The following is a 15490-nucleotide window of genomic DNA, read 5'->3' on the forward strand; positions in this document are numbered from 1 at the left end:
CGAGAGACACAGACAGACAGACAGACAGACAGACTCAGAGGCAGTGGGAGATGGGATGACACACAACTGAACGCACCCTAGTGGCACATGCGGAGCTGACAGACCAAACAAAAGAACAACAGACAGTGTGACAACCAACAGGCTGAGCATATGGCTGGGAGTGACATGAAGGACACTCAGTGCCATTAACACACTGTCTGTCTGTCTGTCTGTGTGTCTGTCTGTCTGTCTGTCTGCAGTGTCCTCCCTCAGTCCAGTCAGTCCACCTCAGGTGGTGGAAAAAGTACAATCTTTACTTTAATAAGTAAACTTTAACAAGTAAAAGTCCGGAATTCAAAATGTACTCGAGTAAAAGTACAAAAGTATTGGCATCAAATCATTAAAAAATGCACAAAATGCATTTCCGGGGGTCCCCAGCCCAAAACGTTGAGAACCCCTGCTCTACAGCACAGCATCTGTAGCCACCCTCTCCCATCCTCAACCAGTCATGCAGCCAGTCAGGGATATCCATGGCAACCGTCTCCGGAGAGAGAGAGAGAGAGAGAGAGAGAGAGAGAGAGAGAGAGAGAGAGAGAGAGAGAGAGAGAGAGAGAGCGAGGCTGGAGACTGCATGTGATGTGTACATACTGTACATACGTGCGGACATACAGTATATGTGTGAGAGGGTTAAAGCTACCATCCGTAAGTTTTACGTCCTCTCTCCACGCGGACCTGCCGATGTGCTGCTGCTTTTTGTACCTCACGTCTAACCTCATGTACAGTATACGTACAGTAGATGTAATGATGCACTTTAACAGCGATACCGTACGTATCACGATACATATTGACGATATGATACATGGACGATATTGGTTCATTGTGGCAATACGATACGATTCAATGATTTAACACTACGAAGTCTGAAATAAATTCACTACTACTCAGTCTGACTATTCCGGCCCAATCGACCGCTCTCCCCCTTTCTCCCCCGCACCACTCGTTCACACCTCTTCAGCTGGAGACGTCATTGTTGCCTACACGCACGCACTTTTCTTTTTTTTTCTTCCCTCTCTTATAAATACATTATTATACACCCAATGAAAATGTACACTTCACGGATTATATAGGCATATATTGCAACATAGCCATGGAAGAGTGCCTTTGAAAGTTGCTGCCTTTTGTTGTTTTTCCTTCCAAAAGAGCCAAGATCACGTCTTTTCTTGTGTGTTAGCTTACATGTGCTAATATTATAACTAAGCTAACAACATTAAAAGCCAATGTATTGTAAATGCGGCATGTCCGCGGTAAATTACTTATACAAGTGAGTCGCGTTATATTTACCTAAATTACCAGCCAAAGTACATTCCAAATAAACAATTATTAGCCACGTTATGATGTTATCAGTTTAATTAATAAAAAACATTGCATTTCTTTGTCCCAACCACGTGACCGGGCTGTTTTCTGCCCCCTCAATGTCGCAACCCAAATATTTTATAAGATGGCTCTCCGCATCATAAGTGCATAATACTTGTTTATTTGGAGTGAACATGACAATGACGAGTAAATAAATATTAACACGACTCCCGTCGATAAGTTATTTAGCCTGGACATTTCCGCATTTAGCTGAAAACAGGCTTAGTAGCCTACTATTATATTTGATTGATTGTGCCAAAGAATCGCGTCGGGTCAAACCGGCCATGCAAACGAAAAAGTTATATAAATATATATAAAGTTATATATTGTCATTTTTATATAGAGGGGGAAACATTATAGGCTACGCGTGTTATCGATGTAATTAATATATATATTTGATTGATTGTGCCAAATAATCGCCTAGTTAGCTGTGTTGTGTGTAGTTGTGTGTTCTTTTTTTTCCTCCACCCCTCTTTTCTTTCAATGATAACTCGCTCATTTTTTGCTCATTTAAAAAAACTCAAAATACCATGTAAACTACGACATTTGGTCTTTCATTTGGTATATAGATCGGTTATGTAGGCCCTATCTACGAAACGGTATCAAGTGAAAAGGAAATGTCGGGAAATCGGTTTATTGTGTAAAAGATTGGATACGTCTTTTCGAATACGGCCGTTAGTACTGTTAATTCAACATCCGGTGAGTAGAGGATACGGATCGTGTATGTATTGTGTATAGAAATCAGCGCATACACTTTAGACCGGATGTAAGCCTTGCACACTAGCAATAGCAGCAGCATTTGAGAGAGGGAGGAGGAGGAAAAAAAAGAATTGCCTTGCGTGCAGAGCAGGCACACTTGCAGATCAGGTCCACGTCGCTTGCAGAAAGAACTGTTCTTTTGACTGACAAAACATTTAGAGGTTCGGGAGGTCTATCTGGTTGGAATTATTTCAAACACTTTTTATTTTGTATCGCGCATCGGCAAGCATTCTCGCTTCATGGAAAGTAAATGTCGGTCGAGTCTAACCGAGCATTCAATAATAATAATAATAATAATAACAATGATAATAATCATTGTATTCATATTCCTATTATCTTATCAAAATAATAAACAAATTCCAAGTTAATTAACCAGCCAAACGTATATGATTTAATTCGTTGGACATGGAATGCAACAACAACAACAATGCCGTCTCCAGCTGTGTGTTCTTTTTTTTTCTCCACCCCTACCACCATAACCACCATAACTCGCTAATTTTTTGCTCATTTAAAAAAAATCTAAATACCATGTAAACTATGGAATTGGGGCTTTCATTTGGTATATAAATCGGTTGTGTAGGCGCTCTCTACGAAACGATATCAAGTGAAAAGGAAATGTCGGGGAATCACCATTAACACCATTATCAAGCAGCGCAAACAAAAGACGAGAGGGGGAGAAAGGGTGACGGCGGTCGATTGGGCCGATTATAGTCAGACTGAGTAAGAGATATATGCCTAAAATCATATTTACAAAATGTTTCAAATGGAAAAAAAAACAGAGATGATTTCAACCGGATATTTAGACAAAGTCATGCAAGGGGAACTTTCTCTGGACTCCATGGGCTAAGAAAATAAACGTTGAAATTTCAAATTCGGTCAGAACGGCTGCTCAGACTTCCTAGTGTTAAAAGTCGATAAAAAAATGGATCTGACACACGCCTCTCTGATTCTGGTAGTGGGATGAGGACACCTGGGAACTGTCCGGTGCTGAAAGCGTGCTACAGTTGTAAAACAAGTCTGTTTTTCTAAGACTACAGTGACTAACACTATAGAGTGGTTAACATACTGTACTCTGCCATACTGATTGGTTAAAAGCTTTTCTTCCATAATAATAAGTCCTGGATTGACAGTAATTATGTACGCTGTTTTCCTTCAAAGTGCACTTCCTCCTCGCTCTCGGTGATGCTCTGTGCAAATACAGTAGACCTACAGTAGGTGTTATTTCAGTATGGCAGGTCACGTGTGCAGCCTCCAAGGACAGTTGTCTAAAAGCACACTTGCAATGTGATTATTTGACGCCACCGCTACTGTCTACAGACTCATTCTCAATGTGCAGTGAAGATCTGTCATACGAGAGCGACACACAAAAGTCATGCAAATCAATTTTTCACTATATATATATTCTTTTTAAACTGGAACGTTTTTTTGGACAAGGCTTCCACCCGACAGTGACCAAATCTACTTAGTTCCCTGTACCTGCACCACTACTAGCTATAGGTTCAACATATAATGCGTTTTATAGATTCAACATAATGCGTTTTATAATGGAATGACTGATTGATGCTTTCAAGGTTGATTTACTACATTTTCCAGCTGGAAACTAATTATTTTCAAAATGTGATGTGCCGTACTGGTTATTGCTTTCGAATCAAACTATGCGTTATCTGTAACCATTACTTTCAGTGCCAATCAAGAAGTTTGTATTGCCTTTGTGTTTCTTTGACAAAGAAAAACAGTCATATGAAGCTAATAGTAATATCAAATAGAAGAATGGAGGTGTAGGATAAATGGAATAGGTGTAGGATAAATGAATGCCTCAGCAGAGGAAAATATTTAGCGTGGCAAAGATAAGTTTATGAACGTCTATAATGACGTGCCAAAATGCCAGGGATGCCAGGTTGAAAGTGGTTAATAAATATAGTTCCAGACAATAAATCACACGTATATAACATGATACACGTCTCATGTTAATGGACAGACATGGGTTGAGTTGCATAGTGCGTTGATCTGGAATCAGATTCATCTGTACTGTTCTGAGTTGGGGACAATATTGTCTAAAATAACTGAATTTGAGGTTAAATGCGAACACTAGGGGGTATGGTATTATATTAATGACATGTTAACCCTTGGCCTACAATTCACGGAAAAAACGGAATTAATCTAAAAATCTAAACCTCCCGTTAACGGAAAAAACGGAATGACAATCAATATCAGTTATCGGGGGGTCAAAAGATCAAAAATTTATATTTTTTCGCTAATATTAATATTTTTGGATGTAATTTACCAAAAAACGGCCGAAATCCGCGTGATCGTGCGCTATCGTGCACGCGCGCCGTCTCTATGTGCGTCGCTGTAAAAAATGTGATATTTTGCGATCTTTTGGGGTTGATTTGAGGTTAGTTTGACTTAGTTGTGAAAAATATAGCATTAGCTTAGCAATCCGGACCAGCCAAGCTATTGACTAGGGTCAAAATACTACAGGATGTTGTTGATCGTTGAACCGGAAGTGACTTAGGAAGATTCGTCTATTTTGGCCAAAATCAGCGTAATGGTGCTTTCCCGCCATCTGGTGGCGAATCGAGAGAATACACTATCAATGAACAAAAAATGAAAAAACATCTTTTCAAGCCACCAGATCTTTCTTGTATGTTAACACTTACAGCACGTAGGACGCCTGAGAACGTCATAGAGTAGAGTAGAGTAGAGTTCTAAGGACGTCTGAGGACGTCCTAGCGACATCCCAGCGATGCGGGCGAGATATTAATATTCAGAATTTTTCCTATTTATTTTTTTGGCATTTCGCTTTTCGCTTGCCGTATGCTAACGCTCAGTGCAACTATTAGCTTATTATTGACTCCCACGTTAGCGAGACGGAAAGAATGACTCGTAGCTCCTAATCCAGGGCGCTCTCCGTGGTGATGAATAGAGCGATATGCTGGCACTTATTTTCTGCTCCTCATCCGTCTCTCCCGCAAAATATGAACGCTTTTTGGAGCGTAAAACAATATATTAAGATGATCGGGGATGTTGAGGTCACTTTGTAAAGTCAACTTTTTTAGGAAAGTGTTTCCGGTTCATGGCTTTCAAAGTAAAAGCGATCAGACACCTCCGGTATTCTATAGCCTATATTTTGAAGGCAGTCGGCGTACTCAATGTGTTAAAACGATGAATTAAAAATATGCCAATTTGTTACCCAAACAAAAAAATTGGGACTGGCAGTCAACAGCCAACATTTAAATGGCATGACGACACCTATCATTAAAGGGATATTTCACTTTCCCAAACAATTTATAAACATAAATGAAAAATCGTATTGAAAAAACACAGCGCCCTCACGCATTAGGACAATCATCATTTTTCGACTGCAGTCGAGATCATGGATTTCACAATGCCATTCCAGACTTCCCGGTCCTTCATTGCCATCCCCAGTTCCTGCCAACTGATGCATGTGTCCTCATAGTGATGACCTCAGGGAACGACCTCTGGTCTGCTTTGAGGCAGGATTCCAGGGAAGGAGGGAAGATATAACCTCATTGTCAGCTCTGTAGCAGTGGCCGGCAAACTGTGTTGTTCTGGATCGGACTAGTGAAGAAACACGGGGAAGGTTGTAGTATATTAGATTAGTCGATGGGTGGCTCTTCCAAGAGAGATTCTGCGCTCTCATTAGAAGGCGTGTGTATAAGTGCCATCCAGCCGTTTCTCCAATTTCTCCAATATTGTCCAATTGGGACAGTAGTCAGTCACCAGAAACAAGGACAGGTGTTTTCGATTAATCTAACATGGTTAAAATGGGGCGTGATTCATGAAATTAATATCAAGTATCTGTTGAATCAAGCAACATTAAAACTGTCCGGGTTGCTCACAAAAGCCAGAGTAGACGGTAAAAAGACCCAAAGATGTTTGAAAGTGAAATATCCCTTAAACCTTAAGCTACATCACGCTTAGCGTGGTAAACCACGCATCCCAGTCGTGGGAATTCACATTTTCTGCAGAAGACAGATGAAAATGTGAATGCACGCGGTCGGGATGACCCTACCCTAAAGCACCTCTATCAGCCCAGGGCGGTGAGAAAGAAATCTAATTCAAAAATCTAATCAAAATCTACAGTATATAGTCAATGGTCAACAGATGGCATTAGTGTGCATGAAAATACCCAGTGATGTCCACAATATTGTGTCTGACCCCTTGCATGTGTTGTACCGAGAGTATGAGCTAATGCCATCCGGTAGGAGGTATAGAACTCTTTTGTAACCCTGTCAATCAAAATGCTCAATCAGAGACTGCCGAATGCACTTTACTGACTCAGATTCAGGGATTGCCAAAAGCACTGTATTGACTAGTTGCACTTTATCAAGGGAATGTATGCAATATCTCTGTTTTGTGTATGAGTTTCATGGTGTTTTTTCCTTTTCGTATGTGAACGTGTCTGTTATTTGTATGCAGCTGTGATTCTGTCTCCATGACAAATTTCTCCCAAGGGAGACAAATAAAGACAACCTTGAACACCGTTTTAGTCAACAACCCCTATACGGTATCTGAAACTTCCATGTCAAACGCACACACGGTGCACCTGACCTGACCACCTGACGTATAACTATAAGTACATTTACCAAAGTAACGTATACCCAAGTAACATTTCGAGTACTTTTTCCACCACTGCATGCGGCGCACCTATAACCACCACGCATACATTACATATTTAACACGAGGGAATCGAGGAAACCGGGAGAAGAAACTCAAACTCTGCAGCAATCAGCAGCCTTTGTGTGGGCTCTCCAACAAACCTCCGACACGTTCCAACAGGAGACCCAGCGGCCCGCCAATGTTTTGTCCTTCCCCGTCCATAATTGCTAAATTTTATGCATTATTGTAATTGAACAGATGGTTAACTAAACTTTCCACTAAACGGACTTGGTAAGGGTCCAAGCTCCATCCCACAGAGCAGGCATGTCTGCAAACAACCACAGCGTGTGTGTGTGTGTGTGTGTGTGTGTGTGTGTGTGTGTGTGTGTGTGTGTGTGTGGCGCTCTCTCTCTCTCTCTCTCTCTCTATCTCTCTCTCTCTCTCTCTCTCTCTCACTTACACCAGCTCTCACTTAATCCAGTTTGGGCGGGAACCCCTTTTGGTGTTTTAAACATTATGTTATAATTTAGCTATTGAAAAATAGCAGATCTACAAGCTACGAGCTTGTAGGTCTGCTATTTTTGAGAAATCGTTAAAATGTGGCGCAAATCATTGAATATATATTTCAGAGCGAACATTTTTAACTAAAATATTTGCTTCTGGGCGGTGCCTGGAACTACATATTTTGAGATGGGGGGCCCAATAGAGATAATTCTGGGGGTCCTTGACATGAAAAAGGTTGAGTTAGGATTTAGAAGCCTTTTTTTTATCGACCTCAGTCCAAAATGGGTTAACACAGTTACTCATTTTCTTGGGTGACAAGTAACCCCAATCTGTCGTGTGTGTGTGTGTGTGTGTGTGTGTGTGTGTGTGTGTGTGTGTGTGTGTGTGTGTGTGTGTGTGTGTGTGTGTGTGTGTGTGTGTGTGTGTGTGTTTGAAAGCAGACAAACCGGACAGTGGTAATGCTGGCAGTGCCGTCGTTTGTGGCGTCAACTGTCATTTCCCCCGCTTTGGTCCTGTCTTCTCCCTTTGTTCCTGGCCTCTCTCCGCTTCCTCTGTCGTCTTTTCTTCTTGTCACACTTTCTCCCCGTCATCTTTCTATTCCTCCATTCTTTTGTTCCTTCGTGACTTCCTCTCCTTTTGTCCCTTTTTCCCTCCTCCGACAGTATAAAACGTTAACTACGGTGATCGTCAGTGAGGGAGACAGTGTCTGCCTACATCGTATCGTTAGACTTTCTTGAATCGGTTGGAATTCGGGGCAGGGATCTAGAGGTGGTCAATTAACCGAAAATATATCGAAAACCAATATTTGGAATGACTTAGTAGTTTTTTTGGGTGTGGATCTGTTTTTTTTATAGCAAACATAGCCGTTCTACAAGCTCATACTGTATGTCACAGACGACAGGTCTATATAAACGAGTCTTGCAGAGCCAGGCTGTTAAAAGGTGTAAGGATGCCTGCCAGCCACGCCATAAACAAAACAGACAGTAAAATAAAAATAGGCAGCGCAATCACTGACCCATTGACTTCCATTATAAGACTACGTTAAATATTTCACAAAAAAACCATTCAAACAAAGAAATAACGGAGGTATACTTTTGTGGCCTACTGGCAGCGTGTGTGATATCACAAAGCCAGCCGCCAACTCCTCCACCACTCCACTAGCCTCACAGCGCAGGGAGTGACACACACACACACACACACACACACACACACACACACCTCACATTCCATTTGACTTGTTTAAATACTAGTAGTCCATGCATGACCAGAGACACGGACAGTGGCTCTCTGGGAGGTGAGAGACCAAACAGACAGCTTGATTAGATTAACCCTTTTGATCAGCCGTTTGTTCCTGATCATGTCTGCAGAGTGCAGACCCCCTTTGTCCTAAGGGTGTCTCCAGAAAGGACACTAGAGAAGATATTCATCAGCTCTCAGAAACAGAGTAGATGTAGAACGATGGCCACCTCTATGCCTGCCAAAAAGCCTAAAGGTGTCACAGTCAGAATCTCAGAATCAGCCAGTGACAGTTTAACATTGGATTATAGTATTCGTTATGGAATTATGGGGTCGACCATTATACTTCGGTCCTGTGACACATTGCTTGAGAAAATCATGTGTCAACTGGAAAAGGTTGTTGACCCTTTTTACGACGTGTCACCTAAGGTACAAGCGCGTCTAGAAGAGCGTTCATGTGACCTTGTGACGAATTACATGTACTAAAGTACTGTACTTAAGTACAATTTTGAGGTATTCTTTTTACCTTCTTCATTATTTACAATTTTCTATACTTTTACTTCGAGTCCTACCCCACCACGTCTCAGAGGAAAATATTGTACCATATAACCTCGTAAAATGGCCATTTAGGCCTGTAGTTTTAAACATATTTACCTGGACCTTCAAAATGTTAAGCTTGTACCAGAACTATTCTTATAATATACTTCAGGACAGAGCTGGACACCTTTTTGTTGAAACATACTGTAAATACGCAGAGGCATGAATCTAAATCCCTATAGGCCATAGCAGTGGCGGCCATTTTCTGGTTCCATTTTTAAAAAAATCATTCATTTTTCACTTAGAGATTTCCAAAAAATATTTACATCCATTATTGTCAGCCTATAGGATCAAGCCATCCAAGAAAGAAAGAAAGAAAAAGAAAACCGCTAAACAAAGAATATTTATAGTAGGCTAAATTAAAATGATAATCAAAAAGGTGGCCATGACTCACCAGGATCCTGGATGGCTTGATTATAGGCTTACAACAATTGAAAATGCTTTTTTAGTGGAACCACAAAATGGCCGCCACTGCTTATGTCTTATTGTCAGAAGACAGAGGACTCACCCAGGCCAAAGTACAGCAGCAGCATCAGAGTCATGAAGACCTGCCGCCCAGCCACACCAAGAGGCACCATCATAGACCTGGAGAGAGAGAGAGAGAGATACAGTATATTCAAATACAGAATCCACACAATCAAATACTAATAGATTGTTTTATATAATTCCCTAAATATCTGACAAATCATTCAATCCCTGTATTAAAGTTGTATAGGCACAAGTTTGAAATAATCGTCATATTGATTTTAAGTCTCGCTCAGCCATACTCTGGAACCCCAAGTCTCAGCGTTTAACTCAGAGAGAGTACAAATGAAACCAAATGGCCCCTCGTGGTTTGCCTGTAAAGAGTCCCCACGTTGAGGAACAGAGAGACAAACAGTATCAGGAGAGAGAGAGAGAGAGAGAGAGAGAGAGAGAGAGAGAGAGAGAGAGAGAGAGAGAGAGAGAGAGAAAAGATTGAGATGACAAGCAAATGTGTACAGTATATGGTCCAGTATATTGTGTGTATTGGATTTGTCCACCCACAGCTATACGCTAGCATTAGGGCGCTAGCAGGCTGACTCAGCATGTCAGGCAGTGATATGTGGGGCTTACACAGCTCGCTAAAATTCTGTGATCTATAAGGTTTTGTTAAAAGATTCCATAAAGGTGATGGATAGCCTGTGTGCATGCTCGCGCGCGCGTGTGTGTGTGTGTGTGTGTGTGTGTGTGTGTGTGTGTGTGTGTGCGTGCGTGCGTGTGCGTGTGTGTAGCCTATAATCCACACATTTGCTTCCCCTCCTCAAGGCTGGGAGCTGCATGGACAATTGAGATGAACTACTCTGTTGAAGTTTTGGTTTGGTCGACATTAATACTATAATTGTACTTGTAAGTACACTTTTATTTTATTGCTTTCTTTGCGCAGTGAGGCGTCTGCTTATATTTATTCTTTCTTATAAAGCCCCTTTTGCTTTTAAAAACGCGCTATACAAGCCAATACTATTGGAAGGGATGCACGCTGCCACGGCTAATAGTTTTGTCAAAATACATCAGGCCGGTGTTTGGCTAAAGTCTGCAGATTCTCCCTATTGCTGCAATAAAAAAGGTGGTTCCAAGGGACAGATCCCTAATGGGGATAAACGGATCACATCTTTACCACTTCTGTCCAACCATCCAAAACTAATGGCCTTCGGCGACATGGTTTAATAAAAGTAATGGCTTGAATCGGAGCTCGCTATCAGCCGTGGCTTAAAGTTTGAGAAGTCAGTCGGAACACTGTCAAATCCTCAGTGTTATTTTATCCCAATTTGTAAGACTGAGAGGGTACAAAAATAGACCTTACAGGTCGGTAACTCTGTACAACTTTCACATTCCCAGCATATTTTTGTGAATCCGCAGTGGACAGGGTGATCTTGCCGCATCGTTTCAGACCACGAAACAAAAAGGGAAAAAAAAAAGAATCCTCCAACCCCACATGAGAAATGAGCCGCAGTGGGGTTGCCAGAACCACTGGCTCTGGTCCCAAAAGCTTCTTGGCTGGCAGGAAGAACGGGTGCAACAGACAGCCGGTTCACTACGCAGCGGCCCCTGCCAGAGGACCGCCGATGAAGAGGAGGTGAGGTCAAGAGATCTACAGTAACAGTACACTGCAAAATCCATCCGTTTGTGGCGCGTATACTGTACATACCATCCGTGCACTCGGTTATGAAACGTCGATTGACATTGGGGGAGATGTCAAGAATAATCGTCATTATCGTTTATCGTGAAATAAATAATCAGATATAATAATTAGATTTTGTTGAGCTGCAAATTCAGTACCACTTGGACCCTCTACTTGATTTGGTAACGCTCTTATTTTAATTTTGGAAATACTCCACTAAAGTAAAAATACCTCAAAATTGTACTCAAGCACAGTACTTAAATGAGCATTCAGTGATTTGGGTGATTTGGAAAAAGAACCCGGTCCGCCCCGGTAACAAGATGTGCACATGCACTCACTACAGTGGGGGGAGACGCAACAGGCCCAACAGCACGCACACCAAGGCCCGCCCCGCTCAATCCTGATTGGAGGAAGGCCCTCCTGATTGGTGGTGGCCCACCACCAAAACCGAAACTAGGGTTTCTTTGACCCCTGCGGTTCACTGGGGACAGGGAGGAACTAATCATATGGTCAGCACACTCTAGAGTAGGTAGGATTATCACAAAAAGGGGGAAAAAAGCGAATTAAGTTAAATCACTGAATATACCTTTAAGTAAAGGCACTTACTTCACAGCACCTGCATAGTACAGTGGAAGCTGTGAGATGCGACGAGCGAAGCGTGTAGGTTGATGTAATGTTTATTCATCTGTACATGAATCCAATATAACGGGAGAGAGATTTGACGTTATCACAAAGAGTGCCGGTGGCTTTTTAGTGTTTCTTTTTGGTTTTTTTAACCACCTCTCAGCTTATAGTGTGAGAAAAAGAGCATGGGCTCCAATTCCTGACAGCGAGGCCCCGGTACGATTGCTTCATGTCACTCCTGAATATACCAGTAAGCCCACCAAAATAAAATTACGTAAAAGAAATTTCAAAATAATTATCAACTCTCCACCCATGCGTCCCTATTTTGCACATGTTGCTATTTAAATTGCAACATGCACAAAATAGCACATCTATACAAGCTATACAACGTGTCACATCACATTGTCACATGTTGTGAGCTTGAAGATCTGTTGTTTTCACAATTGTGCTACAAACCGAGCACCAAAGACATCATTTCTCTATACTTAGTTGACATGTGATCAAATACTGTATATAGTGTATGTATAGGGGCTTTTTAAGTGGTTAATACTGTATATAGTGTATGTATAGGGGCTTTTTAAGTGGTTAATACTGTATAGTGTATGTATAGGGGCTTTTTAAGTGGTTAATACTGTATAGTGTATGTATAGGGGCTTTTTAAGTGGTTAATACTGTATAGTGTATGTATAGGGGCTTTTTAAGTGGTTAATACGACGAAAAGAAAAAGACTGGAAGTGGTTTGTGGAGTCTACAGATGCACTTCCAGACAGGGGGAGGGGGAGGGGGGAGGAGGGGGTGAACAAGCCTCTTTGCATCTTCCGAGGCAACGGCGACTCCTGCCAATGGCATCTCTGACAATTATGCAAGACCATACTGGTACAGATCAGGCCTTTTATGAGCACAGAGAAAGGCAAATAATGGTGGATTTCTGTCCCGGCTATAGAGGACTTGTGAAAAGTCCACTATGGTATAAAATTGGAAACCGTGTGACACAAAGCGCAGCCGCATTCCTCCGGGATTGTAAAGCATTGTATATTATGTCGGCTGACGCCAGCCAAACCCAACTGTCATTAGAAAGCAATTTGTGCTGCGTTATTTTATTTTTTTCATATAGGGGAGGGTAGGGGGTCTCCAGGACTCCTGATTAAGCGGGGCCTTTCTGGCATGGGGCGAGACCCTGCCGGCGCCACGCACGCACCCTGACACGTCCCTTCTGTTGAAAGGTGGGTCGGGACCCGGTGATGGTCTGTGACAGATTGGGGTCGGTGCCGTTTTAGGAAGCGGGGCGCGGGGGGCTCGGAGGCTTGAACCGTTGGCCGTGCTCGCTGGGTGGGTGACAGGCCGTTTCTAAAGGGTTGGAGAGGGTCGCCGACACGGTGGGGTTTTGCCCAGCTTCGCTATATAGCAGGGCCGAGAGGGTGAGATCCTTGTGTTGGGAGAGGGCATGGGACTGGCACGGCCCCAAGCAGCCACCGAGGAGAAGACACGGCCGGAATATAGAACAGGAGGACCGCCACACAGGCTATCACGGCCATCGCTAGAGGCGCCATACGAACCGGGTTCCTAGACTGTAGCTATTCAGCGTTTTAGAAGAAGGGGATTTATACGCATACAGTACAGTAGAGACCACCCAGTAGCCAGCAGAATAGCAACCAGTCACACACCTATTGTTCAGAACGAGTCATTTGGATGTCGTGAAACGCCTCCTTTTCCCTGACCAAAAAGGCACAGAAAAGTTCCAGAAGCTTCTTCTACACCCCAGTGCATGATTTCAATGGGGTTTGTGTGTCGTCCATTCTATACTCAGGGCTGGCCTCCTCCTCGTCGCCTGAATAGGCCACATTCTCGCCGCCTTCTAAGAGCCCAGAGAATGACAGAGATCCAAAGAGACCGAGCAGAGCCGCGGCTGGCAGACCTACAGTGTGGCTCAGCGCTGTGAGCTGTCAATCTGGCAAAAGCACGGGAACACAAGTGGGCCTCCCCGCTATCGTGGTGGTGCAGGCAGCGTGTGTGTGTGTGTGTGTGTGTGTGTGTGTGTGTGTGAGTGTGTGTGGAGTGGGCTCTGGACAAATCTCCTCCAGTGCCGATGAGCCGGTGTGCTGTGGGGTGAAGACTGTATACTACTCAGCTGCGTCTCACGCATTGAAACTAGACTAGATCTTCGAGCTCAGCTGACCTTGTAGATCTTTGTTGGAAACTGGTTGCTATATGATTAAAAAGCATTGACTATTTTTGAATATGTATATGTATATTTGTGTGTGCCTTTTATTTCATTGTTAATGGTACAAGATACCAGGGTTGTGGCTCTTTCAGAGCGGGAACTCTGGAGGGAGGGAGGGGTAAAACATTTACAATTTTTGTATGCTATTTTTTACTCATATGTGACTTGAAAAATGAATAAAGAAACTTTGATAAAAAAAAAGCATTGACTGAGATCATTATGGCTCTCTCTCTCTGACACCCAACAAAGTATAAATTAGGCGTGAGTTGCTTGTGAGAAGGAGAGATGTGTGTCGCGTGCAAAATGTTGGCTACTGTAGTACAGTAGCTGCATGATGATTCACGTTTTGATGTTTTTCGTCGTCGTCGTTGTTTATTTGTTTGTATAGTACTGTATAGGCCTAGAGCTTTCATCTCTTTACAGACAGGTTTTCATATACTGTTAAGATGACAGTGACTGCCCTGGTGCCAAATCCACCCAGCTCCATGCAGACCAAACCTCATAAAATGGCCTGGGGTTTGGCTGGAGAGCTATTAAGCTCTTTTAGTTAATCAGGCCGATGGCTGCTCCTCCCCTGTTGATTCATGACATGCCCCCCCCCCCCCCCCCCCCCCCCACACACACACACACACACACACACACAGTCACATTAGAATGGCTTGAGAATCCATGACTATCGGACTATTCCAAAGCCTCTAGTTGCTAACCTCAATATTCACACACACACGCACGCACGTGTGTGTGTGTGTGTGTGTGTGTGTATTTCTGTACACGTCTCTGTGTGTGTGCCCACATAAATCTCACAGCAATTTCCCTAAAGACATACCGTAGTTCAACTATACCAAATCATACATTCATCTCATGAGTCACGACTATGGGCGTGACTTGAATCGTGAGCGTGTCCAATTTCATCATGTTAAGAATGTTAACGTTTACTTTCTCTATGCGGTCAAGTTATCTCAGACATCTGTCTTTTATCCCCCTACTATACTCTGGCCTGGCAAAAAGAGCATTTATCCACTACTAGATAGAAGGGAAAAAACAGCTCTGCTTTTTTTAGTCCCAGGGGCCAATCGTCCCTGCAGGACACATACTGTATAGGACAGCAGGTGTTAAGTAGTGAAAAGTGGATTCTGAAGGACAGGCGACAGCCCAGCGAGGGATTGATTGCGCCGACAGTTGCAGGGAAGACCTCTGCGGTGAAACGGCGACTGAAACATTACAAATGACGAGAGGTCGCCGGCAAACTTTTCTTGTGCGGTAGTGCGGTACCCTTTTTTTAAGACTAGACACAAACGACAAGTGGCTACAATGAGATGAACAGAGAGAGAGAGAGCCAAGAGAGGGAGATAATATGGAAGCGACTCCATATGCATCTGTGATATATTATATGC

General features: G+C 42.9%; 1 protein-coding gene across 1 annotated transcript in view; it reads right to left on the reverse strand.

The window, feature by feature from the left end:
• Positions 1 to 15490, reverse strand: part of LOC310871236 (neurocan core protein-like) — a 99333-nt gene that overhangs the window by 67126 nt on the left and 16717 nt on the right. Inside the window, exon 2 of the mRNA XM_083782726.1 lies at positions 9620 to 9696. Within this exon, the coding sequence (XP_083638852.1) occupies positions 9620 to 9692 (73 nt within the window). The 5' untranslated portion in view covers positions 9693 to 9696. The remainder of the gene's footprint in view (positions 1 to 9619; positions 9697 to 15490) is intronic.

Source organism: Protomyctophum parallelum (assembly GCF_964188405.1).
Source record: "Protomyctophum parallelum genome assembly, chromosome: 14".
NCBI classification, from domain to species: domain Eukaryota; kingdom Metazoa; phylum Chordata; class Actinopteri; order Myctophiformes; family Myctophidae; genus Protomyctophum; species Protomyctophum parallelum.